General features: G+C 41.8%; 2 protein-coding genes across 4 annotated transcripts; both read right to left on the minus strand.

Moving 5' to 3' along the window:
• Positions 1 to 1,491: 1,491 nt before the first annotated feature.
• On the minus strand, positions 1,492 to 16,261 carry LOC136739903 (7-methylguanosine phosphate-specific 5'-nucleotidase). Of its 3 annotated transcripts, none has more exons than XM_066698396.1 (9): positions 16,095 to 16,261; positions 9,809 to 9,907; positions 5,780 to 5,849; positions 4,611 to 4,657; positions 4,416 to 4,501; positions 4,070 to 4,159; positions 3,501 to 3,663; positions 2,464 to 2,664; positions 1,492 to 2,203 (listed from the first exon to the last, which is right to left on the minus strand). In XM_066698396.1, exons 1-9 carry the CDS (start codon positions 16,167 to 16,169, stop codon positions 2,093 to 2,095), a joined length of 942 nt encoding a protein of 313 aa, XP_066554493.1. In that variant the 5' UTR covers positions 16,170 to 16,261; the 3' UTR covers positions 1,492 to 2,092. The 3 variants fall into 3 exon arrangements, with proteins under 3 accessions (XP_066554493.1, XP_066554495.1, XP_066554494.1); XM_066698398.1 differs by lacking the exon at positions 16,095 to 16,261 and adding an exon at positions 15,220 to 15,375; XM_066698397.1 differs by lacking the exon at positions 16,095 to 16,261 and adding an exon at positions 11,173 to 11,339.
• Positions 16,262 to 18,754: 2,493 nt separating this feature from the next.
• On the minus strand, positions 18,755 to 25,510 carry klhl11 (kelch-like family member 11). The gene is made up of 2 exons (XM_066698399.1): positions 24,975 to 25,510; positions 18,755 to 23,259 (listed from the first exon to the last, which is right to left on the minus strand). Exons 1-2 carry the CDS (start codon positions 25,430 to 25,432, stop codon positions 21,675 to 21,677), a joined length of 2,043 nt encoding a protein of 680 aa, XP_066554496.1. The 5' UTR covers positions 25,433 to 25,510; the 3' UTR covers positions 18,755 to 21,674.

Genomic DNA, 25,510 nt, shown 5'->3' on the forward strand with positions numbered 1-25,510 from the left:
TTTTCCAACATTTTACATGTAATGCAGGTGAGACTGATTGGTCTGTAATTTCCTGGATCAGTTTTGTCTCCTTTCTTGTGGATTGGTATGACATTTGCCGTCTCCCAGTCAGTTGGCACATCCCCTGTTCTAAGTGTCATTTGGAATAATTTAGTTAGCGGCCTATAAATAATTTCCCTCATTTATTTAAGTACTGTTGGAAATATCCCATCTGGCCAGGTGATTTGTTGGTTTTTAATTCTGCTAGTCCCTTTAGTACCTCCTCCTCATTTATCCTGATCTCTCTTAGGGTTTGACTGGACTGATTGCTAACCTGTGGCATGTACTTAATATACTTAAAACTGTAGCATAACAAAGTTCAAACGTTTGTATTTCAGATATACATTACCAAAACATATTTTCTTAAAAAATGACACCCATCCATGAGCAGTGTAGAATATTTTTCAGTCCAATAATATAGTAATCTGTAATACGTTTTGTATACAACCAATATTGTCAGCTTTAGAACACACCAGCTACAGTAGGGCTTTATAATCCTCAATATGACTACACATCCAGTTATATAAAATATGGAATACTTACATTTCTTCCTTGTAACCTTTAAGTAATGCTCTTATTGCAGATACATGTATCAGTAATATAAATTACTGACCTGTTTAGGACACATTACATTAATCTACATAAACTAACGTTGTGGGGTTAACATTTGTCCAAATTTTGAGAAACTTTATTGAGTGTCAACTGAAATCCATGGGATAGCTAACACAACACAGGGAGTCTGGTTAAATCTTGAGAAACTTGTGTCTGTGCTTCTCCGAAAGCTGGAAAGCAAAATGCCACAAGGCAGTGGCGTAACTTTCGTTTCAGAAGTGGGGGGTGCTGCCAAGGTTACATAAGGTCTATGAATTGACTGTGTCTTCCATAAAGTGCAGTGGACGCCTATGATTGAGGGGAACAAACTGATGCTCTCTCAATACTGAGGGAGACAAGTCCCCCCCCGCCACCCCCCCAACCTATGCCTAGGTCACTAGCAGTAAGTCTGTAATTTGCCCACTCGTCCTCAGTTACTGATTTCAGCATTGTAGAAACTCTGTCCGTAGTCTGAGGCAATGTTCAGCAATTTCTGGAAGACACTGGCTCTATTGAGAACCATTTGTGGTAAAAAACAAAAAAACAATGGATTCTACCTGATCAAAAGAAAATGATACAATATGGTTTAACACTGCCTCTGGATACGTGTGAAGAGAAAAAGACCCAAACAAATAGCTGCCTGTTGTGAACAATTATTAATTTAGCATTAGACTCCATTTCTGCCTGTCAACATAGAGGTCCCGGTGCTGAAATGATAGTTTCCACTCTCCCTTTAACCTTATTCAATAATTTACATTATATAGACCTTCATAAAAGAGTGTTAAAAATAATAAAATAAAATGGACATGGAACTTAGACTATTAAATCAAGGTGACATAATGGAGTTTGTTCCATCTTGAGAACTCTGCATTTGTGAATATTTATTGTTTTAAGAATACGTGAGCATTACAGAAAGAAAAAGAGTTGTCCATAGTCAGGCCTTTAAACATCACAAACATGTCACTCCAAAAATGTAACGCATGGATGGATAGATAGATTGAAAGGTTGGATTATACAGGTTTTTCCTGAGTGCTGCCTTGGTTCAAATCTGAGATTTGACCACTGACTGATAGAGCCTAAAAGACCTGGAGTAGGTTGGGAAACAACGGCTGTACGCACAAGTAAGGTAAGAAACCCCTCATATATTCCACACCATAACAGTGAGATCACTAACCACGGTGACCAGTAATTAACAATAGGTTTTATACCTCAAAATGCTGGAAGGAATTTGTTAAAATAGACATCACCTGCCCCCAGTGTGCTGTACTGACCAGCCGTTCTCTCCAGTGTGGATGTGCCCCTCCAGAGACCCGTAATCACAGGTTCCAAATGTTTGTCAGAATGTGTTGTGACGGTGGATGTGGTCTAGCTTACAGGATGTACCAGTCCACATTGAAGTGCATATGAGGAAGGGTGGGTACCAGTTCTGCCTTGCCCTCCTCCTCCCCAGCCACTCTCTCCCTCAGTTCTTGGCAGTAATGTACTTGAGGATCCCGTTCACCACGTCCATAGTCTCATCTTTCTCCAGTACGATGTCATAGGCGTCCATGTACTGTGCCTCTCTCTCCTCCACCTGCAGGGAGACAACACAGCCAAGTCACAGGCTGCTCCCCTCTGGGTCACAGTGACAGCCACGCCTGGGCTGGAAGCCATAGGGGTTTCTGTCCTCCTCCTATTCCTACTCTGAACCCAGACTTCAACCCCCCCATGTCTACTCATATTGGTTTCTCAGAAAGTGAGTAAGAATGATGTTTGGACCGAACAAAAGCCTCAGCTCGAACACATCTATACCCACTGTGACTCAAGATTACAGTCCAAGGCAGCCCTGCCCACCTTGTCGTTGAGGTAGCCGATTTTGAGGATGTTCTCCATGCTATGCACCCCGTCGGCCATGGTGAGGTCCCCCATGGAGTCCCCCAGGAGGATGATGTTGCGCTTGTTCTTCAGTTCCTGGAAGTGGTCGGAGTTCAGCAACGCTCCCTCTCTCTTGTTGTATGTGTGGATCAGTTGCCCTTTGAAGGCTTGCAAAATCCCCTGAACACACAGTGGGGGGGGGGGAGAAACTGATCAAATAAAGGTAAAAATTCAGGCACTATATTCATGCCCATTAAAAAACACTTCTTCCTTGCGATTTTTCTACTTGCTCTTTTGTTACTTTGAAATCATTTCAGAAGTTACTAGCTTAAATTGTTACCCAGCAGGAAATTATAGGTTAATATATACATACTTGCATGTTAGTGCTAGAAATGTATTTATATCCCTTTATAGAAACTGCTTTCAAACTGGAGTTTTGAAGGATTTATTTCTATGCTAGTATACCAGTGTGGGGAACTTTGTGTTCCGTGAGAGCATTTGAACTAATTGTAACTAATTGTCATTCCTAATTGATACTTATTCCATGACAATATTGAGTTGAGTATCAAGTGGACAGTTCACATCATGTCTCAGTAATGATAAAAATAGCTGTCAATAAGAAAGTGAAATCAAAATTACAAGGTGAGACAGCTGGGTAGAACTGAATAAGCAAGTATGATTTCTATATAAACTCTCTTAACATCTGCTGGTATTAGTTCTGTTAATCGCTAAAATGACATATCAAGTTTTAAGGCGGAAATATGTTAGAAGACACCAATTTAATTGGTTTTGTTTAAAATGCTAATTGCTTGCCCTTTTGAATTGTCCCAGTTGTGGTATAATGATTATGGAACATTTTACATCCTGGCTAGTTCTGGCTAGTAGATGTAACCAAAAGATCAAGGGAAGGAGTCCCAAGTGTTTAAACACCAGGATAATTTGCAGTCAGTGGATGCAACAGGTAGATGTCAAAGCAAACGGCATGTTTTCAGAAGCCCGCTGTCTGTCTGACTCACACTCTCATCAAAGTCCATGTAGTTGGAGAAGACCTTGACGTTGGGATGGAAGACCCCAGCCTGGCGGATAACCTCTTCCAGCACATCCCCTATCCCCGCGGAGAAGATGAGCAGGGGGATGCTCTGCTTCTTGAGCTCATCAAAGAAAACCCTGTAGCCGTCTCTGTGTAGCATGGATACACAGAACAATAAGGGTTAAAAAAGTGCCAAGTGAGGAGAAACAGTCATGCTGAGTTTCTTAAGATTATAATAATGCTTAGAGATGTGAGGCAGCTGACATTCTAAGCAAACAGAAGCCAGATCCAGTCCCAGGGTCAATTATAAAACAGCATTACAGCAGTTTCCCAAAGTCGGAATTACAGTGAAATGATATTTTGTTCCAAGTAGAATAAAGCCTGTAGAATGAAAATGACATGGAAGATAACATACAAAGCACCACAAACCATGTATAATGTACACTGTTAGGAAAATAAACTGGTGGAAGATCTGAAGTTTATTGAAGTTTGAAATATTAAGCATGGCGATGGTTTAACTGCAATGTCATTGATCAAATATTGAGCGTGCCGTACCTGAGCCTTGCATCAGACTCCCTAACTGTCAAAACCAGCTTGTCCTTCTGAATCTTCTGGCTGATCAGGAGGTCATGGGCCTCATTCCACCTGTAACCAAACAAAAGGTTTATATCCAGAGCCTTTCAAGGTACAGGGTAGAAACAGGGGTCTCTCTGTTCAGACACAGACTCCCATGCTTTCACAGAAAATCAAGGCTGTGTTATGGATAGGATTTCATTTCCCATTTCTACAGATGGGACTCTGCATCTGACCAAAGCAGCAACCCCAAGCAAAGATGCAGCCGGTGTTTTGGGAGACCAGATGCTCCACTCAGGACCCCAACTGCTTTAACCTTTAAACTTACCATTTCACCATTTCTGGTGTCTTCTCCTCGATTGTGCGTTTGGGATCAATCTCTATGGGATAGTACTTGTCAAGCAGTCCTTGGAGCTGCAGTGAGAGGAAAGGAAAATCATTGTTGTGCTCCAGTCCACCCATTGGTGGGGACAGAGTGCTGCAAAGGGTCTTTAAGTCCGTTTCTGGCCTTCTGGGCACTCACCTGTTTCTTGCACTCCTCACTAATAACAGTGCTGTTTTCCATGATATCTACAACATAACAAATACAGAAGAAGTGAGTTGTCTGGTCTCAGCTCAACAGTCAGACCACTGCTAAGGTTTTCAACAGTTCGTAAGGGCATTGACCGGGCCACCCACAATGCGTCTGTTCTGCAGTGCCAATGGGCATTCCACGTTCTCCATTATCAAGGAGACATCTCCCACAGTGAAAACAGTATTCAGTTCATCGGCTTCAAAGGAAAAGACCAACCTGGTTCTGATTTGGCTCATACAGATATAAGGGCAACTGAAACCAATACGCAAAACTTGAAAATGTAAAGATTTTTCCACCTCGGTGTCTTTGCAGGTCAAACACCACCCAGCCCTAGTGTGAGGGGTCATGAAAAGGCATTGTTTTTTGAAGTGTCGGTAAAAGTGGGTTAGATCCTGATCACATTCCTAGAGGAACATGAAGTCATGGTGCCACCAGACAGTTGTAACAACAGAACCAGAGTACACAGCACGAAGTCAAAGTATTTATTCAGGCTATTTTTCCTTTAAAACAAACCTCTAGTCAAAATGAACAAAGGGCTAAAATTGTAATATATACCCTGCCAATGACGATTCCAGGATCATTTTGGCATTTTGTATTCACTGTTACGCTGTTAAGACTGTTAAGTCACAGATGCTGTAATGTCAACTCATTTGATATACAAGTGCATGGGAAAACCATGTAAACAAAGCTTTTTTTCAGTGCTCCCACCCCTTTGAATTATGTCCCAATGCTATTATGGCATTAACAGAACTATGTATAAACAGAACTAAGTAGTGTGATGTGGTTTCAAGAAGGAAGTGACTACAATACCATGTAATAGATCAGTCTGCAAAGGAGGAGATACAGTCCTGCAGGCTTTACATGTAACTTTAAATGTGCTTGTGATCTGATCTGCAATAGCAGACAGTGTACAATGTAGCTCTGTACCAGTCTTTGTTCAGGTAGGGATTACACAAGAATCACATGTGACATGGCACTTTTACAACCTCAGGAAAGGGATCATATTTAATGATGACTTAAGGGATCTAAAACATGTCATTAATATAACCTCAAGCTTGTATTAATGTTAGAATGTTAGAAATAACAGATTTGAGAGGTGCAGACTGAGCTGTACTCACTGTGACAGGTTGGACAGCGCTTGCCATTGTGTGCGAACTTGGTGAGAGTCATATCGAAATCAGCAATCACCTGAAATACAAGAGTTACACAGTATTAATTACTGATCCTTACACCAATCAAGTTACAATGAGGTATACACTCACCTAAAGGATTATTAGGAACACCTGTTCAATTTCTCATTAATGCAATTATCTAAATCAACCAATCACATGGCAGTTGCTTCAATGCATTTAGGGGTGTGGTCCTGGTCAAGACAATCTCCTGAACTCCAAACTGAATGTCTGAATGGGAAAGAAAGGTGATTTAAGCAATTTTGCTTAAACCGAGGTATGCAGCAAAGCATTTGTGAAGCCACAACACGTACAACCTTGAGGCAGATGGGCTACAACAGCAGAAGACCCCACCGGGTACCACTCATCTCCACTACAAATAGGAAAAAGAGGCTACAATTTGCACAAGCTCACCAAAATTGGATAGTTGAAGACTGGAAAAATGTTGCCTGGTCTGATGAGTCTCGATTTCTGTCGAGACATTCAGATGGTAGAGTCAGAATTTGGCGTAAACAGAATGAGAACATGGATCCATCATGCCTTGTTACCACTGTGCAGGCTGGTGGTGGTGGTGTAATGGTGTGGGGGATGTTTTCTTGGCACACTTTAGGCCCCTTAGTGCCAATTGGGCATCGTTTAAATGCCACGGCCTACCTGAGCATTGTTTCTGACCATGTCCATCCCTTTATGACCACCATGTACCCATCCTCTGATGGCTACTTCCAGCAGGATAATGCACCATGTCACAAAGGTTGAATCATTTCAAATTGGTTTCTTGAACATGACAATGAGTTCACTGTACTAAACTGGCCCCCACAGTCACCAGATCTCAACCCAATAGAGCATCTTTGGGATGTGGTGGAACGGGAGCTTCGTGCCCTGGATGTGCATCCCACAAATCTCCATCAACTGCAAGATGCTATCCTATCAATATGGGCCAACATTTCTAAAGAATGCTTTCAGCACCTTGTTGAATCAATAGAATCAATCAGTAGAATTGAGGCAGTTCTGAAGGCGAAAGGGGGTCAAACACAGTATTAGTATGGTGTTCCTAATAATCCTTTAGGTGAGTGTACATGATATCCAAATTGCCCAAAGGGTGAAATTAAATAATTATAATAAAAATAACAATAATATATTCTGGGATCAATTAATACTAGAAAGCAAACAAGCAAGACAGAATGATTGGCTCCCTCCATAACCTTATGGGATCAACTACTACCTGCCCGCCATTACTCATACTCGTATTGTTTATTATGATTTCCTCTATGCTCCCTTCCCCTGGCTCTTGACTATGACCTACTAACATCTTGTCTGCACTTATTAGCTTTTACAATCCAAGATGTAAGACCCCATATATTGTATACACTTGTGTAAACTGGAATTTGTAAAATGTATTATGCTTTGAATTGCACTGTATTATGTAAATTGGAATTTGTAATATGTTTTATGCCTTGAACTGCACTGTATTTTTGCACTTTGTATTGCACTTATGTACCATAAAAAGTCTAGCGAGGAAATCAGGCTTAAATGGACATCAGTGTGTAGCATCGCAAGGCAGAGCAGATATTAAGAATCTGGTTTTATATGAGGGAGCTGGTTTAAAAATAAAGGAGAAAAAAAAAACGAAAATGTCAAGCCATCATTAACAAAGACTTCAAATGGCAGCTAATGATGCTATCTGGTTTGTAATTCACACACGGGAGCCCTGATATTTATCAGAAAGAGACAGATCAGCCACAGAGAGGTCCGGGGTTGCCAAGAAGAATTCCTCTGAATTAAGATGAGTCTGGGCATGGCTTTGGAATAGAGCACAGAGTGAGAAGTATTGTTAGAGAAGGACAGATAGCTTTTACTGAGTGAAGGGTAGAGACCTTTTAAGATGACAGGTTGCTTAAATGGTACACAGAATGATGGATGGCTGGCTTCTCACTTAATCGTTACATGCATAAAACATGAGTAATACAGCATATTTTCTGGTTGATTGCACAACTACTTTTTATATTGTAATGCATTCCTAACTGGATAAAATGGCACCAGGACGATTATGCATTATGTATCAAAGACGGCACAGGCTACCGAGGAACTAATTCAACTTTCCTGCCACACATTTGTGATTTACACTGTAGTAAAAGGTTGCTCGTTTTTTGTGATGCCAGAGGGACTGGAGTGATCAGAAATTAATTATTTATTAGCACGGTGGTTAGCGCTGCTGCCTCACAGCTCCAGGGTCCCGGGTGTGAGTCCTGGCTCGGGGGGGCCTGTCTGTGTGGAGTTTGCATGTTCTCCCCGTGTCCACTTGGGTTTTCTCCAGACACTCTGGTTTCCTCCCACCGTCCAAAGACATGTGGGTTAGGTTGATTGGTCTCGCTAAATTGCCCCGTGTGTGTTGCCCAGCGATGGACTGGTGTCCCGTCCTGGGTGTATTCCTGCCTTGCGCCCTATGCCTGCTGGGATCGGCTACGGCTCCCCGTGACCCTAGCCAGGATAAGCAGTTTCGAAAATGGATGGATGGATGGATGGATGGATGGATGGATGGATGGATGGATATTAGAATACAAACCTGGATTGTTGGATTACAAACAAGCAACTATCAGAACTTTACTGGAAATAGTATCACTGAGTAAAAAATGATTATTTTTTCCCCAGTCATTGCTGAAGATCTGCTTGACATGATAGAGAACATTTTTAATTTCTTAGATGTCTAATGTCTTAGATTTGAAAGGCTGAATCTCAGAACTTGTTGACATTCCATAAATTGCTTATCCCCTACAGCTGTGACTATCTCTCACCATTTAGCAAAACAGGGTGGAAGTAACTACTCCTACTGCAAGTTTCTATCTCACCCCCATGAAAACATACTCAGATCTAATTCACAATCCCACACAGTATCACAGCAGTGACTGGGATTAAGGATAATGTCAATCAGATGGAGCCCTGGCCAAGAGAAATTGTCCAGTTTGTCTACTACTCTTCCACACCCATCGCATCAATATCAAACTCCTGTGCGAGTGTCTGCAACAGGCCCTGCAGGGTCTTGCTGCAGCTTCAGCTGTGCTTGCATTTTCTCCACTGTGTACTTGGCTCTCTATTCAGTATGCTCATTTCATTACAGCAGGGCTGATTGTGTAATTGTGTGCAGCTGTGTGTCAGCCATCCCAGTTCACTGCGCTGGCTGCTCCACCCCGTTATCGCCGACTCCAAATTAAAGGCAATCAATGGAGTGGATTGTAATTCTGATTTCTCCCCACACTGTAAACAGACTGTGTTTTTGTAGCAAAGGAAAAAAGTGGTACACACTCTGCTTTAACTGGGGCAAAAAAAGAAACAACACGTTCATGCACTAGTGTGTTCTCACCTTTCTTTAAATCAGCAGTTGCACAAACTGGATTTTTTCATGTGGTTTGCTTCCTGGTTTAAAACCACAGAATCCTGAAATGTGATCTTGGTGACAAACATAGCAGAGACACAAGCTCTCTTTGATTCGAAAGTGCGAATCACACACAGTCCTGCCTGGTTACTGGGAAAGACCCCAAAAAATTGGCAACAAACAGGGTTGGCATTAAAACCTGGGACATAGAGGAGTGGGGGGGCAACCTATTCACCTCTTCAGTTTGAGAAGCATGTGCTAACTGAAGCTGCTGCTGCTGTTACCATCACTGCTAGACTGAAAACTGGGGTAGTCCACTGCTATGAAATATGCAATTTTTCACCAGTTACTGAAGTTCGCCCACCACTGACAACTCTGTGATTCTTCAGGAGGAATCAGCCAAAGCCTCTCTTTTTTTCTGGATACCACGCCATTAATACAATGCAGTCATTTTGCACTGCACTCCCAGAACGTCCCACAGCCCTGCTATTAGATCAGCTCAGGTTTTGATGCAGCTGGAACTGCCATGAGGGATACCCAAGAAGCCACAGGGAGGTGCTGGTGTGCAATAGGCCATTTCAGAAAACGGCCTCTGAACGGGGACACACCTGCAGTTTGCTGGGTCCTCCATTGTGAATGGACTGCAGAATCTCCTGCACTCTCTTCCTGTCCTGGATGCGCACTGTGGATTTGGCAAGTTCTGGAACCTGCAACAGAAAAGCAAACACACCTATTCAGCACAAAAGTAAAACATGCAATTACACACACAAACATACATACATACACATACATACACACACATGGGTGATGCAAGGGAAGTAATGGGAGCAAAGTAACTAAGAAGTGGGGAATCTGAAGCCAAGCACATATGTATTATAAGTAACTAGTTGCTGTAATAAAACACTGAGTTTATGGTTTGTTCTTCTGAAAAGGATGTCTTTTCCTGCTGCACTGTGGTAATTTAGAGGTACCGTAACAGTGTATTCATCTTTATTTAAAATCTCTGTAAATCAAGACTTTGCGCATCTGATACAATCGTGTTCTCAAAAATATAAATGCAGGCAGTTATGCATATTTTAAAGCCATAATCATTACAGACACAAGGTACCAAATAAAGCTAATGGGAGAGGTCCCTACTTTGTCATATATTCATTATAATAAATGTTCACTTCTCATGCAGAGAGCTAAACAATGAGCTTTGAGCAAACCACAGTGTCACTGTCAATTACCATAACAAAGCAGTGTGCAATGCAGGCAGCTGAAACAAATGGCTGTATGTGGAACAACTAGTGTCTATTTATATCCTCAAGATACAAAAAATGAAGATGTATACCCTATTAAAATATAAGCAAACACTGAAAAAAAAAAGTGTAATGTGCATCAAATATAAAGCTATTTTAAGGAATTAATGGTAACTCATGTATCAATTTTTCAGTTTACACTTCTGTTCTTAAAATGGGATTCACACCTTCATTTTGTGCCCAAAGAGAGCTATTTTCTCAGTGTGCTTTGGTTTTGTGCACACTTCACACATCTGTCTACACAATGGATGAACCAAAGAGTGTGCGTGTGTGTGTGTGTGTGTTGGGAGCTGTACAGGGATGAGACTACATGGAATAGTGAAGGTAGGATTTTATGAGGAGTATATTCTTCCAAATCCATGTTGTGCTTCAGTCTTGACTTATAAGATGGAAGTCGCCATTACACCCTCTTAAGCCAAAAAACAGGAAAGTGAGGAGCTCAGAGATCAGAGTCTGAGGTCATTGCTTTGCATCAGGTAGTTCATCCGAAGAGGGATTTCCAACAGGGATCAAAATCTGTTTTGACAAACCCTTTTCAGCATCAGATTATTTCATGAAAAAGCTGTTTTGCAGGACTGGATTTGGATTTGGATGAATGGGAATACTCTCAGCGAGAACTGAAAATATCCAGAGGGAACGTGCAGAAAGGCGGACGGTGTGAGGGTTCTGACCTCATACTTTTTCAAGTGGTAACAAAATGATACGACAGTCCTCATCTGGTGAGGTATCCAGGTGATGGGGTACATCTGGACAGCAGAACCAGCAGTTATCAGACCAAACGACACAGTGCAGGCACTAACTAAATAGTGCAGCTGATGAATGGATTAAATCAACTGATAACCAAAAATATAAAAGGGTTAGAAGGTAGTGGTTCCTAAACACCAGTGCAGCTTTGTAGGTGCATAGCACATTTGGTGCTGGTCCATAATGTAAAAATGTCTAGTATTGATCAGCAACTATATTGGGTTTATCCAAATTAATTCCTTTTGTATCTGTATCTGCTTTTCTTTTTGTGTCTGAGAAGTCTGTAGCAGACAGAGATACTCAGTTCTCATAACATTTGATTTCCCTTGCCTTGACACTTTCAGAGAATGAGGTAAACATGGCTATATTGATAACAAACCTTCCTGCTGTTTCTGAGAGTCATCCAAAAGGTTACAGAAGTGGTGAGATGGAAATGTACCAGGGGGTTTGACATATCTACTCATTAGCTATATTGCTGATTATTCAGTAGCCAATATAATGTTAGATTTTGCATATTAATCAGTATTTAATAAATATTCTTTGATTATTCATAATTATTCCTATATAGACTTTTCTTTGTTCACTTTTGAGGTCTTGACCTATAAATAATTGCACCCATTTTACTCGGGGGCTCAGAAGCTGAGTGGGGGAATCCTCCATATCCGTCACCAGTTTCTCCATATTATTTTATTACTTTTATCCAATAGACATCTTACTGATTCACTGTGGTCCTATGGATTCCTTACACAGCACATTTCTTACAATAGCATTTCTCATCCTATGCCCAATCCTAATTATATCCCATGCATATTTTAAAAATAAAGAATGCTTCAAGTGTTCTGCATTGATAGTGGATCTTTCCTTTGTACAAGTGCCTGTGTTCTATATACAATAAAAAAGTATGTTGTAGTTGTCCACCATCACAAATAGTCAAGACGCAATGGGAAAAAGTTGGTGAACCACTGTTATGTGAGGTACATGCAGCATGCTAGTCTCATCTTCCCTCACTGCAGTCACATACAGCGTCTGTAAAGTCTACGCTGCTTTATCTTTTTCACCTTTTGTTGTGTCAGTGCCTCAGAGTTTCATGCATTTCAAGATTTTTTTTTTCCACTTATCTATACACTACACACTGTTAAAGGGAAAAGTTTTAATAATCAAAAAATCTATATTAAAAATACAAAACTGAAATATAATTGGATAAGTCTCCACACCCATTGAGTTAATACTTGATGGAAACACCTTTGGCAGCAATTCCAGCTGCAAGTCTGTTGGGATAGGTCTCTACCAACATTGCACACCTAGATTTGGCAATATTTGACCATTTGCCTTTACAAAATTGTTCAAGCTCTGTGAACGTCCTTGGGGGGTATTAACGGACAGCAATCTTCAAATCTTTGAAATGCACTACCGAGCAGGGGGTACCTACAGGGACTGCTGAATGTATCCTGAAATCATGTGAATAACTACAATTTTACACAAGTGGAGGTCACTTAACTTGGTGTGTGATTTTAAAGGGGTTTGATTACACCTGAGCTAATTTAGGAGGTGGACAACAGGTTCTGACTGGGGGGTGGGGGGGTTATGTCTGATGTATGGTTATAAGCAGTGGTGTCGTGGCACAAAACGAGGTACCGGAGTGGTCCCAATCAGAACCATTGACTGGGGGGTGCAGACAAACTTGAGAAAGAATGCAGAGTGCCAAATATGGTAAATGGGATTGAATATTTTGTAGGTTGATTGATTGTTTCCGATAGGTTACATTTTCACTTGCCCCATCGAGGATGTAATATAACAAACAAGTCTGCACGACAAAACGTGGAACTTGCATTGTGTAGTTGGGCGTTCCCTTAGGTTGAACCATGCAAACTTACCCAACCAATTTTCAGTTTTTTTGTTTTTTTTTAAATAAATTTTCTAGAATATTGTTTTCACTTGGAAGTTGTGGGGTAGCATGTGTAGATCAATAGGTGCATTTTCACTGTCATTTCTGATTTGGATGAAATGCATTGGAACATTTTATCATGATCAGTGGTGTTGTGTTTACACTGTCATTTGATCAGGATCAACTTTCAGCCGCCACAGTGGTTCTCCCATGCGCACTAGCATGCAAGTCCAAACTTCATTATATGCATATATTAGCCCTTTATAACATGGCTATATCAAAAAACATTGTTTTATATTGTGACTGTGTCAATTGTTAAATGGTCCGCACTTTACATGGAGCGAAACATTTTAATGTTAGATCAGCAAAAAATGTTAAAAAATGTTTTTAAATAAGCCCAAAAAGAGAAATGGGGATTGTAGTCCATAAATAATTAAATTGGAAAATAGGGTACATTTGGATAACCAAATGGGCTGTCCTGAAGATGGCTTTTTCAACTTCATAAATCAATGGAAGGCAAAATACTGATCTGTCAATGAAGATGCTTAAACAGCACTGAGTCAAGCATGAAAAGGACTGCTACAAAGTGTGCTTCATCACACTTTTATTTGTCTGTCTATATTCAAATCTGCAACGCATTCTGTGGCTAACCTGTGAAGGGCACTATAGTAAATAAACATTGATTGACATACAGGTATTAATTTCCTAAGTGAAAATACCATCAGAGATTCTGCCACTTCAACGTCTGTAGAAATAATTACTCTGACTCAACAGTTTTGGAAAGTTGCAGAATGGTCAGATCTTTTGTCCAAGCTTTACAATTCCTTTTGCAGTGCTCTCCACTTTTGGTCTTTATGCCCCCTGACACTGCATTATGCACTCTGACCTGCATTATGTTGGAGACCACATGTACAACAGACAAACTGTTCTATAACCCTTACCATAGTCTTGGTTCACTCTCGGACTGATAAGTGCTATTTTGGAAATAATATGCTTTCTTCCAAAAATGTCTAAAATTAGCAAACTGGACAACCTAAGTGCACAAATCAATAATAGAAAGTTATTAGCCTAGGACGAATTTGTTTTCGTAGCAAACAAAAAATGACAAATGCCTTTAAGTGAAAGATCCCACTATTGCAATCTAGCTTTTTTTTGCACTGCTACGTCAATGTAGAAGGATATAGGACTCAACCTATTGCTAGCCCTGGCTGGAATCAGAAAAGACGAAGATGACACCAGGTGTGTAAAACCAAGAGCAGCAGTACAGACATGACATATTAATAGCACTGGACTAATAGACTGCACGTAATGGTTAAAATCTGTTTAAACTGGGGGTCACTGCTGAATGCAACTCAATAGAACTGTAATACTGCAGATCTCTTTGACATGCTATATTATTTATCCTGTTGAAACAGGGCCAGTGCCAGGGTAATTGGCAACCTAGTGAAACCCCCTCCTACACACTGACGACAGTCACTTCCAAATGTGTGTGTAAACCTTGAACGTACTGTATAATTCAACATGCATCAAATTACAGTATGCAATGAAAACAAAGTTAAATTAAATCAAGAATATTCAAATTGACAATACTTTAACAACATATGAACATTAACAGCCAGCTCATTTTTCATACTGAAGAATTTACGGTTACTTAAATCTTACCTAAATGAGAGTAAATGATTGTTCAGCTTGTCATTTTAATTCGTATTGGTATTGGTGTCAGACATGTTTGATCCACAATTATACAAACATGAATATTATCGCAATATGGCAAATATCGATAGATGTACTACATGCACAAGACTGAGGATCGCAATGCAATATTTACATTATACTGAAAGCATATAAATACATAAGTAGGCTATATAAAACTAGCTTAAATCTAACGCTTGCCAGCGCAACTTTTTTTTTTTACCTCTACTATCTGTATTGTGATATTCTATAGTTTGCATTGCTTAATGGAAAATCAAATAAACGATTTCTGTAAAAACATATTGAAAAAAGCCAAGGTACCCGGCTGTTAACACTGACACATGCACATGAAGAGAATTAGCGCTTACTTACAAAAAACAAAATAATAATAACTCACCATTTATCAGTATGACGCTGTTGCTTAATAAATACTTCAAAAAACAAATATACAAATATCCATAAATACTATGGTTGAGGGGGCGGGAAATGACAACCCAAACATGTAAAACCCAACCATCAGCTCTCCAAACAAAACTGTCAAGTGCCCCTTCCTTCCGTCTCTGCCAAAGCGGTGCATGATGGGATTAGAAAGTTCCGGTGACGCTTTCCCCCCCACATTACATAATGAAAGTCTTCTTTTAAAACGATGCACCTGGATTGTATTAGAGACAACCCTCCTTAACATATAAGCATTATTTCAACAAGCAATGTTTTCACCTGGAAAGACAACAAGGCTTTACCTGCGAAGTCCTGTCTAGTTGAAAATCCATGAGCACAAGACTGAGGCGTATTATTATATAGGCTACGTACAATCAACAAATGTGACTTCCCGGTGGGAAAGCCCACTGTTTTTATAGTATCTCTGGGCATACAAAAGAGAAACTCGTGTGTCTGAAAAACGAGTCCCCCGCCACACACAAGCCACCGAGGCAGTTTTTAAGCTTTAGTAAATATATGTATACAACAGTCCCTCCATTTCAAGTCTTTCCGTAGACCAAAATTCTGTAAATCGATACAAATCCGTCCATACAGATCACTGTAGAAGTGGATACGTCCCTACACAACAAGATTAATCTAGCGAGCATTTATATACTCCCCCATGTACTGTACTCCCATTACAGTAAACCCGTGGCTGCGTTCACGACACTTTTGCCGGCTACTTTGCAGACGTAGTGCGGACAGCTTGGGAACAGGAATCAAAGGCCTGTGCCTAATGTGTCGTGAACACAGCCATTTTCGTAACGATCCCAAATCAACAAGTATACACATTACATCAACTGCGATCTCTTTACAGGCTCTCTTTACACTCCCACTGTCGCCGTCGCTGCTAGGTCGCTTTTTATGCATCTTGACGCAACGGTGAAGAAAGTAAACGTCCGGAAGAACAAACCCTGCGCCGTCCGCACTCGCTCCGGTGCGCCGCTTAATGTGTCCGCCGCCAACTCCCGCCCTTTCCGAGCAAATATAAAGAGTACAAGCGAAGGAGCCAGCAAGCCCTCCCCACTTAATCAAATATCATTTCAACGTTTGGCCTCAGAATTGCTCACAGTACAGCACAGAACCAGAGAGCACAATTTCCCTCTTAGTTTCCGTATATTTAGGTGAATTCACGCAGCGTATTGTCATGTCATAAATATATATAATACACACACACACACAGCTCATGATTTACTGTAGTATTACCATAGTCGTAGGGTAGAACGCTCATTTAAAGAGCATGTTTTTAGTTTAACTTACAATGGAATTCTGCACGCACAAAATACACCTTTTTATACACAGTTTTATTGATCATCTTTAGAAAATATGTTTGTAGAAATACAATATATAGTGGATTGCATATTCACCCCCCAAGGACTTGTTCACATGTTGTTATGTTACAATCTGGAATCTGGAACTAACATTGATTTCCTTGGGATCTACACAAAGTATTACAGAATGTTGATGTTGGATTTATATACAAATAAACATCTGAGAAGTCTTGCATATGTATTCTGCCCCTTTGCTATGACACACTTGAATAAGCTGTGGTACAGACAATTGCCTTCAGAAGTCTTAAATACACCCGTTTCTGGAAGGCCCCAGAATATGTCAGAGAGTAACCACCACACCATTATGACCAAGGAGCTTTTAAAACAAGTCAGAGAGAAAGTTCTGGAAAAACACAAGTCAGGGTTGCAATATAAAAAAATATCCCAAACTTTGAACATCCCCTGTAGCAGTTTAATCCATTATATAAATCAAGGAAAATAATTTGGCACAACCATGACTCCAAGTGAAACTGAGTGACTGGGCAAGGAGGTCCGTGGTCAGAGAAGCCACCCAGAGGCCAATGCTATCTTTGAAGGAGCTCCACGGCCAGGATGGGAAAAACTGTCCATGTGTCAGCTATTACCCAGGTGGTCCTCAAAGCTGAGCTATATGTATGGCAAGCCGTTGTGACATATAATCCATAATTGCTGATATCAAGAATTCAATTGTATTTTGGATATCAGAAATTGAATTCTTGATATCAAAAATGAATAATAAATAGCATCCGGTTCTTTTTTTGATATAGAAAATGAATACTAATTAACAACCGGTTTCTATTTTTGATATAAAAAATGCATACCAATTAACATCCGGTTCTATTTTTGATATCACAAATGCATACTAATTAACACCCGGTTTCAACTGCTTTCCGTGTTATAGTTACTCCTTCTTCGGAAGAGTCCCCAGTAGATGATTAACTCAGACTGGCATCCTCACATTGTTAATGTCTGACACTGCCCTGTTCACTGCTGAACAACCTCAGTGGTATTGCCATTGTCTACTGGCATTTTCCCTAATTTTTGGACCATATGCATTTCTCCTATATCAAATGAAAGAACAAGTTGTGGCCTGTCATATTATAAGGGCTAATTGGCTGACAGTAGAAACAAAAACTCGAGCAGATGCAAATTAGTCCTGTACACTACGAGAAATGGCCGATTTCGCCAGCCTGTAGCTCAGGCTAGGAAGACCCGACATACAGGAGTCGGACATTGTTTGAAAGTTCCTCGTCTCCAGTTTCTATATTTTATTTTATTATTTATGTTTTGATAAACTTATTTGATACATCTTTTTATAATGATCTGAAAATAATGTGGCGGACTGTAAAGGGTTAAGTTACATGTCAATGGATGTTAATTAGTATGCATTTTTGATATCAAGAATACAATTGTTGATATCAAAAATACAATTGCTGATATCAAGAATTACAGGAACCAGACTGTCACTTATTACAGATTCTTTTTTAATCTGATTATTGGAAATTATCAATTCAAATGTATATAATAATAAATAAATAAATAATAATGATGTCTCACCTCATCTGATCATGATGCCATAATCCAGCCTGTAAGTTCTAGTATTTATAGTATTAATTTTATGAAAGAGGTCCATGCCATTTTCAGGTGAGAATCAGCCATCTTAATAATCTATTCAGAAACTGTTTTCCACATTACAGTCAGTGAATGGTCTCTCATGTTAATTAAAAATATGTATTTTTCATGAAAAGGATGCTTGCTTCATCCTTTCAGGCCACCATTGTTATAACAAAGCTCATTCAATCGTTAAATTGTTCAGTCGGGGTTTGGTCCTTTTTTGGTTAAATCGGAGGGTTTTGGTTGTTTATTTAGGCTAAAATGTGCATCCTTGGTCGTCAAGCATTTTCACATTTGTTGGTACTGCAGGAGCAGATGGCCCTTGTCGTACACTTTAATTGTGCTCTCGTTTTATAAGGTATAAATATAGTGTACAGATCACCTAAAATGCCCAGAGGCATAGGGAACCTTACGTTCACTAAGGAAATGTTGTAGCAGCTGATGTTTCCAAGTGTTTCATACAGAACGAACATGACAGAAAGCAACACTGAACCACGGCTTTCTGTACACAAGTGGAAAGAACAACAGACATAATAACAAAAAAAGACTTCTTTATTGCAAATGAAGCAATTCAAGCATCACCTCTCTGCAATGAAAATACATGCAAGGCAAAAAAATATGCATCTTTTAGACAGCAGTTTTTATTATTAACCAAAACTGCATACAGTTTCACATTTAGTGTTTTTTTTCCCAGCTCTTTGCTTATCTGTGTAAGGAGTCCTACTTACAAAATATGAACAGGAATGTAGCTTACTACACAAGATCGCCCTGGCAACACATCAACATGGACTTTGAAGCAACCAGTCCTTATGGGTTTACAACAACACTGCTTCAGAGAACATAAAGACAGTCTTCCAAAAGGAGAGAATCCTTAAAACATGCGATTAAGACATTTATTATCCATGACTTCTTGGACCGCACTGATTGAGCTTTCAGTGACAGGGGGATAGATGTCAAACAGCCCAGAGCATAAACTGATACTGACAACCTGAGATTTTTTCACACCCCTTATAGTCCTGGAAGATAGAACAGAAGTGATACAAAAATAAAAAGACAGAAGAGGCTTTTCAGCCTATTGTGCGTGGACAGCTAAAATTAGTGTTTACTCAAACCCTACCAGACTATGCGCACACAGAAATACTGCCTTCTTCGTCCCTAATGAAATCAGAAACTAGGTCTGGCCTGCATCTGAAGCACTGCACGTCTTTTACACATACAGCTCATCAGACACGCCAAGAAAAGTGCAGAAGCACCAGATTAAACAGTTCCTGCAATAGGCCGATCCCATACATGAACAAACGACTGTGCAGCAGTCACAACTGGACTCTGAGATGGTTTAGTAAGAGCTTATATGCAAAATCGACTTACACTTTAGTTCTAAGGTGCACAAACCCATAGATGGGGGGGGGGGGGGTTACATTGGTCAGCCGAAATCTTAGGAGGTCCAATCAGAAAACCAGGACAGTGCACCTTCCCCTCAGATATGCCTATCGCCAGGGCTACAGAAACAGATGTCCTGAAAGTGTGCAAAACCAAATCATCCCGTGGATCAGCTCTGCACAGATCAACTTGCGAACAAGACAATGTTTGGTGGTAATCCAAAGGCAGGGAGCAGTGCAACAGAGTGAAATATTAACTGTTAATCTGATCTGTCCCTATTGTGGTATTATAAAATGCAGCAACCAAGCCTACTCTGTAGGTGAAGTTATTTTTTTTTCACAGCAAACTGCAATACTACATCAACTGGACCCTAGTTTCAGCTGGGGGGGTGCAGATGTCCCCACAAAACTTGCAGTGGGAAATAAAAACAGACCCACCACGAGGATCATGATATATATATACAAACGTGAAAAAGTCATGCAAGATTAAGCTTTAATCTCCTCAACCTTTAATGGCATTTAGATCACTAGCAATGTAATGGGGCCACCTGCTACTGAACACCTTGGACATAAAAGTACAGAAGGAGCAGTTTTGGGTCAACTGCAGCACCTGAAATGGGAACACTGCCACTGCTGAATATCTAAGAGTCACCGGATCTGCTACCCGAGTGCATATACACTACAGAACCAACAAGAGGCAGCAGTACTCAGCAATGCAATGTCCAACAACACCAACAGCAATTTCAGAAGCCACATGCGCTATGGAATGTGATTCAGCAGGAGCCACACGCGGGGCTGGAATGTCAGCTCACCTGTTAAGACTGCCCAATGCACCAGTGAGTCTGCAATTTAAAAAGATAAAACACATGGGAAAACATTTGGGATTGAGAAATGACGGGGAGGGGGGGAGCTGTAAGGAATGGTTGTAAGGAATGTTTGGTAGAAGAAAGGCATATGCAGATACTAGAAGTACACGATTATATTGATTCTTTCCTTGTTTTGAAATGTTTTGGGTATAGGGGTGCAGCTTTCAATATGCAGTCTGGGCAAACAATGTGTTGAAATGTACAGAACCCTTGAGGTTTCCAAGTCTGCAACAGTTTTTACAAATTATAATTTACAGTAGGAGCTGGTTTCACAAACCTAGATTAACCTTAGTCTTGGATTTCCCTTCCTAAAATAACACTGGATCTGTGAAACCTTTTAAGTCTGCAACATTACCCTGCAAGAAATACTGTCCTAACCGAGAGCATGACACACTCTCTCCCCTTGAACAGCAGTGCCGATCTTAATGGGGAGTAAGAAACAAACTAAACTAAACAAAAACAATAACTTCAGATGTTTCACCAAAGCTTTTCCATAACTCAAGGATCACAAACATAAAAATAGAAAGATAAGACAAATATATTAAGTGCAAGCGAGTTCTATCGCCTGTGGAAAGAAATTGCATTTCTGTTCACACCAACCCACAACAGGCTGTAGATTTTAGAGAGAGAGAGAGAGACAGAATGTAAGAATCAGAAGATCACTGCAGAGAGAAGAAGGAAGTTCACAAAGTGTGATGTCTGCAAACATAATTTGTGATACTAGTGGAATGGAATGTAAATATGAATACAGTATTTGAAGATGGAATGTCAGTTCACAGTAGATCCTAAAGCAATGGAATGGAAACACACATCATCTTGACTAATTGTTGATCTTTTAAAACAGATCTTAATAAGAATAGTCCCGGCCTGGCAAGACATTAAGATTTTTACACCATGAAAGTAAAGAAAAATAAAATAAAGTGTATTATATATATATATACTGGTATATATACAAAAAATATATATTTAAACTGTCTGTGCATGAAATACTGGAGTCAGATCTTGGACACTGTACATGACTATTCACATTATCACCATGTCCCATTTTCTCCACACATGGAGATTTGACCTTTTGTTCTCTCCAGTCACACCAATCACAGACCTAAATGTGACTTCTATGGTTCATTAAATAAAATGAAAAAATAAAATGCAGGTGTAAACCCATCAGACTGCGTGGTTTTGAAGGGATGACGAGGGGAAAGCACCTCAGCACTCAATCTGGGATTGCAACTGGCGTCGCAGAGTCAGGGTGCGGCGGTGCAGCTGCTGCATCTGCTGCATGCGGTCCCTTTGGCGGGCCAGATTCTGGGGCATGGGGTAGCGCTGGCAGCCGTACAGGTAGCGGTAGGGGATGCGTACATGGCAGGCAGTTGCGCGGCAGCGGGGCTGAGGCATGGGCGGCAGCAGCATCCAGCGCTTGCGTTCAGCGCAGTAGCGGTAGGCCTCCTTGCGGTACTGCTTGTCCACGTCATCGCTGTTCTTCCAGCCACCGATGACAAACACGTCATCTGCGAAGTAGCAGATGGCGGCGCCCTCTATGCTGGTGACCTCCGGCGGCAGGCTCTCCAGGATCTCGTCGGAAATGCGGCCACTGATCTTCTGCCGGGCAGCCTCGTCGCGCACCTCGTAGCTCTTGGGGCAACAGGAGGCGGTGTGGTAGAAGTTGGTGGGCGCCACGGCCATCTGGAAGATGCAGTAGTTGTCGATGAGCGGCAGCGAGTCCACGTCCGTCCACTGCCGGCTCTCAGTGTCGTAGCGCGTGGTGATGGTCTTCAGCCCGTCGTCATTGTCAGAGTCCACGGGAGTGCGGGCAGTGATGTAGACGTATCGGTCCTCCACACTGACCGCCTTGACGTCACGCAGGATCTTGGGAGCCGACTCCAGGTTGTGCCACTTGTCCTGCTCAGGCTCGTACACGCTGACGTCTTTAAAGCCGGGGCTGAAGTTGCCGTGGCCGCCAATGCTGTACAGGATGTCCTTGATGCAGGTGAGGCCGAAGGAGTGCTTGCGGGTGGTGAGGTTGCTTACTTGCTCCCAGGTGTTGCGGTTGGGGTTGTAGCGCTCCACTGTCTTGGCGAAGCCTGGCTCCATGGACCCAGCTACATAGACGTGCGATTCGGTGGTGGCAATGGCATGGCCATCTAGGTGGTTATGGATGTGGGGCAGGTTGACCCAGCGGTCCTCATACACAAAGTAACCCACGCACTCGCTAAGGTAGTCCCCCCCCTCCGAGACACCCCCAACCACCATGATCACGTCCATGTTCTGGCCGAAGCGGGGCTGGAAGGCGGCCATGTAAGAGGCCCAGAACTCCAGGTCGGCCGGTTTGAGGTTCTCAAAGCGGATGGCGTGACCCTCCACGGCCTCGCACACCAGCTTCAGGCAGGCCTCGCTCGCCGCCACCAGCCGCTCCGCCTTCACCACTCGTGTCAGATAGGTGGGCTTGACCTGGGGCAGCCGTAGAAGTTTGAAGAGCTCCTCAAAGTACTTCTCGCGCTCCTCTGGGATGCGCTGCACCCACTTGACAATGGCCTCAAACAGCACCTCCTCCGCGTCCACCGTGATCTCGGCGTCCGACAGCCAGTCACGGACCAGGTGGAAGGGCAATGTGTAGAACTCCTCGTCCTGGATGACCTTGTGGAAGTTGCGGCGGATCATGTCGGCTGCCTTCAGGGCCAGCTGGTCCAGGGAATACATGTGGGCCAGGCTGTGCACAGCCACGCAGTTGGTAAGGTTCAGCTTCTTCTTCAGGAACTCACCACAGAAATCCTTGAGCTGCAGTAGCAGAAACCTTGGATGGAAAAAAAATAAAAATAAATAAAAAGTGCAATCTCTAGATACATTTTTTCTTTAATATATATATATTTTTTAAGACAATCATCTGCAGTCATCTACACTCACACCTCCAAGAAAGAGCTGAATTAGATTCTTGCATTAATATGCTATAAAGGTATATTGATCTAGATGGCTTGTTTCTTTGGAAGGATCACAATATGCATAAACATGCATGTGGGCATATACAAACTGAATATTAAAAATGTATCTGCATCTACTGTCCGGTTCCGCTGGGAAATCAATGGGGGCGGCACACAACTGGGCAAAGCAGCACCAGGGTTGGATAGCAGAGGACAGGAGGGGATTCCTCAGGACATTGCCCCCATTCGATTGGTATCATACATGTGCTATGGGTTACTGAGCCTACAGCAGCATGCAGTCATAATGTGGATCTGCATCAAACTGGGAAAATACATAGAGATGTTTTAGTTTGTTTGTTTTAATAGCCTATATATTTAAGTGAACTGGTAATGGAAAAATATATAGGGGGCATAAAACCCTGAAATGACCTTTAAATGTTAGTGTAACAAGCAGATAGTCAGTAACCAGAAATACCAAACATGAAGAAAAACTAGGTTGTGAGAGAAGCGAGAAGACTTTAAAAACTAATTTTGTAGTAAAGGATGCAGTGGAGATGCAGCTGGGCTAAGCTAACAGGCTTTCATCTTTAATGCTCATCAATCTTGAGTGGATTTGAATAGACATATATGAGCCATTATCCAAATTGGATACATTTGCTTTCTGCTTAATGTGGATCAACGTCTATTGCAAATTAATTACTGTATAGAATTAATGTAAACTGTAACAATGAATTGATGTGTCAGGGGGAACAAAGGGGATGGATTGGGGTCTTCCCAAGTGGAGGCAACTGAGTGAATAACAAAGAGAAAACCTCCAGAACACGGCCTTGACTGGAACTGGTCAGTCCTCCTGCGCCAATATTAATTACAGATTAATATTAATTACAGATCTGACGCTGAAGTTTAAAGAGAGCTGCCCATTACTGGATAGCATTCGATAAGAAACGGCATTTCAGGTTTGGCAGGTTTACCATTATGGATTATGCTTTGAATTTCACTGTATTATGTATATTTGAATTTGTAATGTTTTATGCCTTGTACTGAAGTGTATTCTTGCACTTTGTATTGCGCTTATATTTTGTAAGTGGCCCTGGATAAGGGCGTCTGCCAACAAATAAATATTATTATTATTATTATTATTATTATTAATAATAATAATAAATACCATGTTGGCGGATACGGCTGAAAGACACTCGCCTCTATAATTAAAGCTGTAATAAGCAACAATGCTGCCGCGGATTAATGAATGAAAACAAAAGCATTCAGAGAAGCGCAGATTGTGTGTTTTAGGCTAACTGTTGTTGTAATGCACTGTCAAAGTCCCAATTCACCGCAATTACAGATATGCATTTCAAGCTGCACACACATTTCCCAAAATGGATAAGTTCCCACAGCTAAATACATATTTCCGTCTAGCACATTAGACAGGAGAGGAAGTGCAGCCACACATTTTTGCTACAGCCTGTGCGGGATACAGTACTACTAGCACTGGCAATGCGTGCCGAATAACCTTGTTCTGCAGCACGCAGGCTCGGTCCCTCACACACCGCACAAGAGAAGGCAAAGCGCGGTGTGTCAGTGTCTGCCTCACCTGTCAGCCAACTCCAGCACTTCGTGCACATTGCAGGTGCTGACCCGTATCTCCCCGGTGTACATGTACTGAATGACGCTCTCCACCGTCTCGGGGTCAGGCCCCATCTCGGAGCTCCACTCCTTCATTTCGACCCGACCGGACAGCGACTCGGAAAACTGCCCTCCCAGGAGCGGGGTGAAGTAGTCGGTGGCGGCTGCCAGGACCGAGCGGTGAGCCGAGAACTCGCAGCTCTGCACTGAGCCGGTCGCCGCCCCGCTGCTGAAGGCCAGCGTAACGTCGCAAAAGAGACCGAGCTTCCTCTGCTCGTTCTGCCGGCGAGACAGCTCCGAGCAGTGGGAGGAGGAGGTGAAATCCTCGGCCTCCTCCGAGTCCCCATCGCTTACGAGGGCGCTGGCGGCGCCGCTCCCGCCACCAGTCCGGCTCGAGTCGTCCAGGTTGGGGGCTGCAGCGGCCATCTTGGGGGTGGATAATACACTACTCTTGAAAAAAACACAAACACACAGCAGCGCGGACACCCGCGACCGGGAGCGACG

The sequence above is a fragment of the Amia ocellicauda genome, chromosome 3, assembly GCF_036373705.1.
Source record: "Amia ocellicauda isolate fAmiCal2 chromosome 3, fAmiCal2.hap1, whole genome shotgun sequence".
NCBI classification, from domain to species: Eukaryota; Metazoa; Chordata; class Actinopteri; order Amiiformes; family Amiidae; genus Amia; species Amia ocellicauda.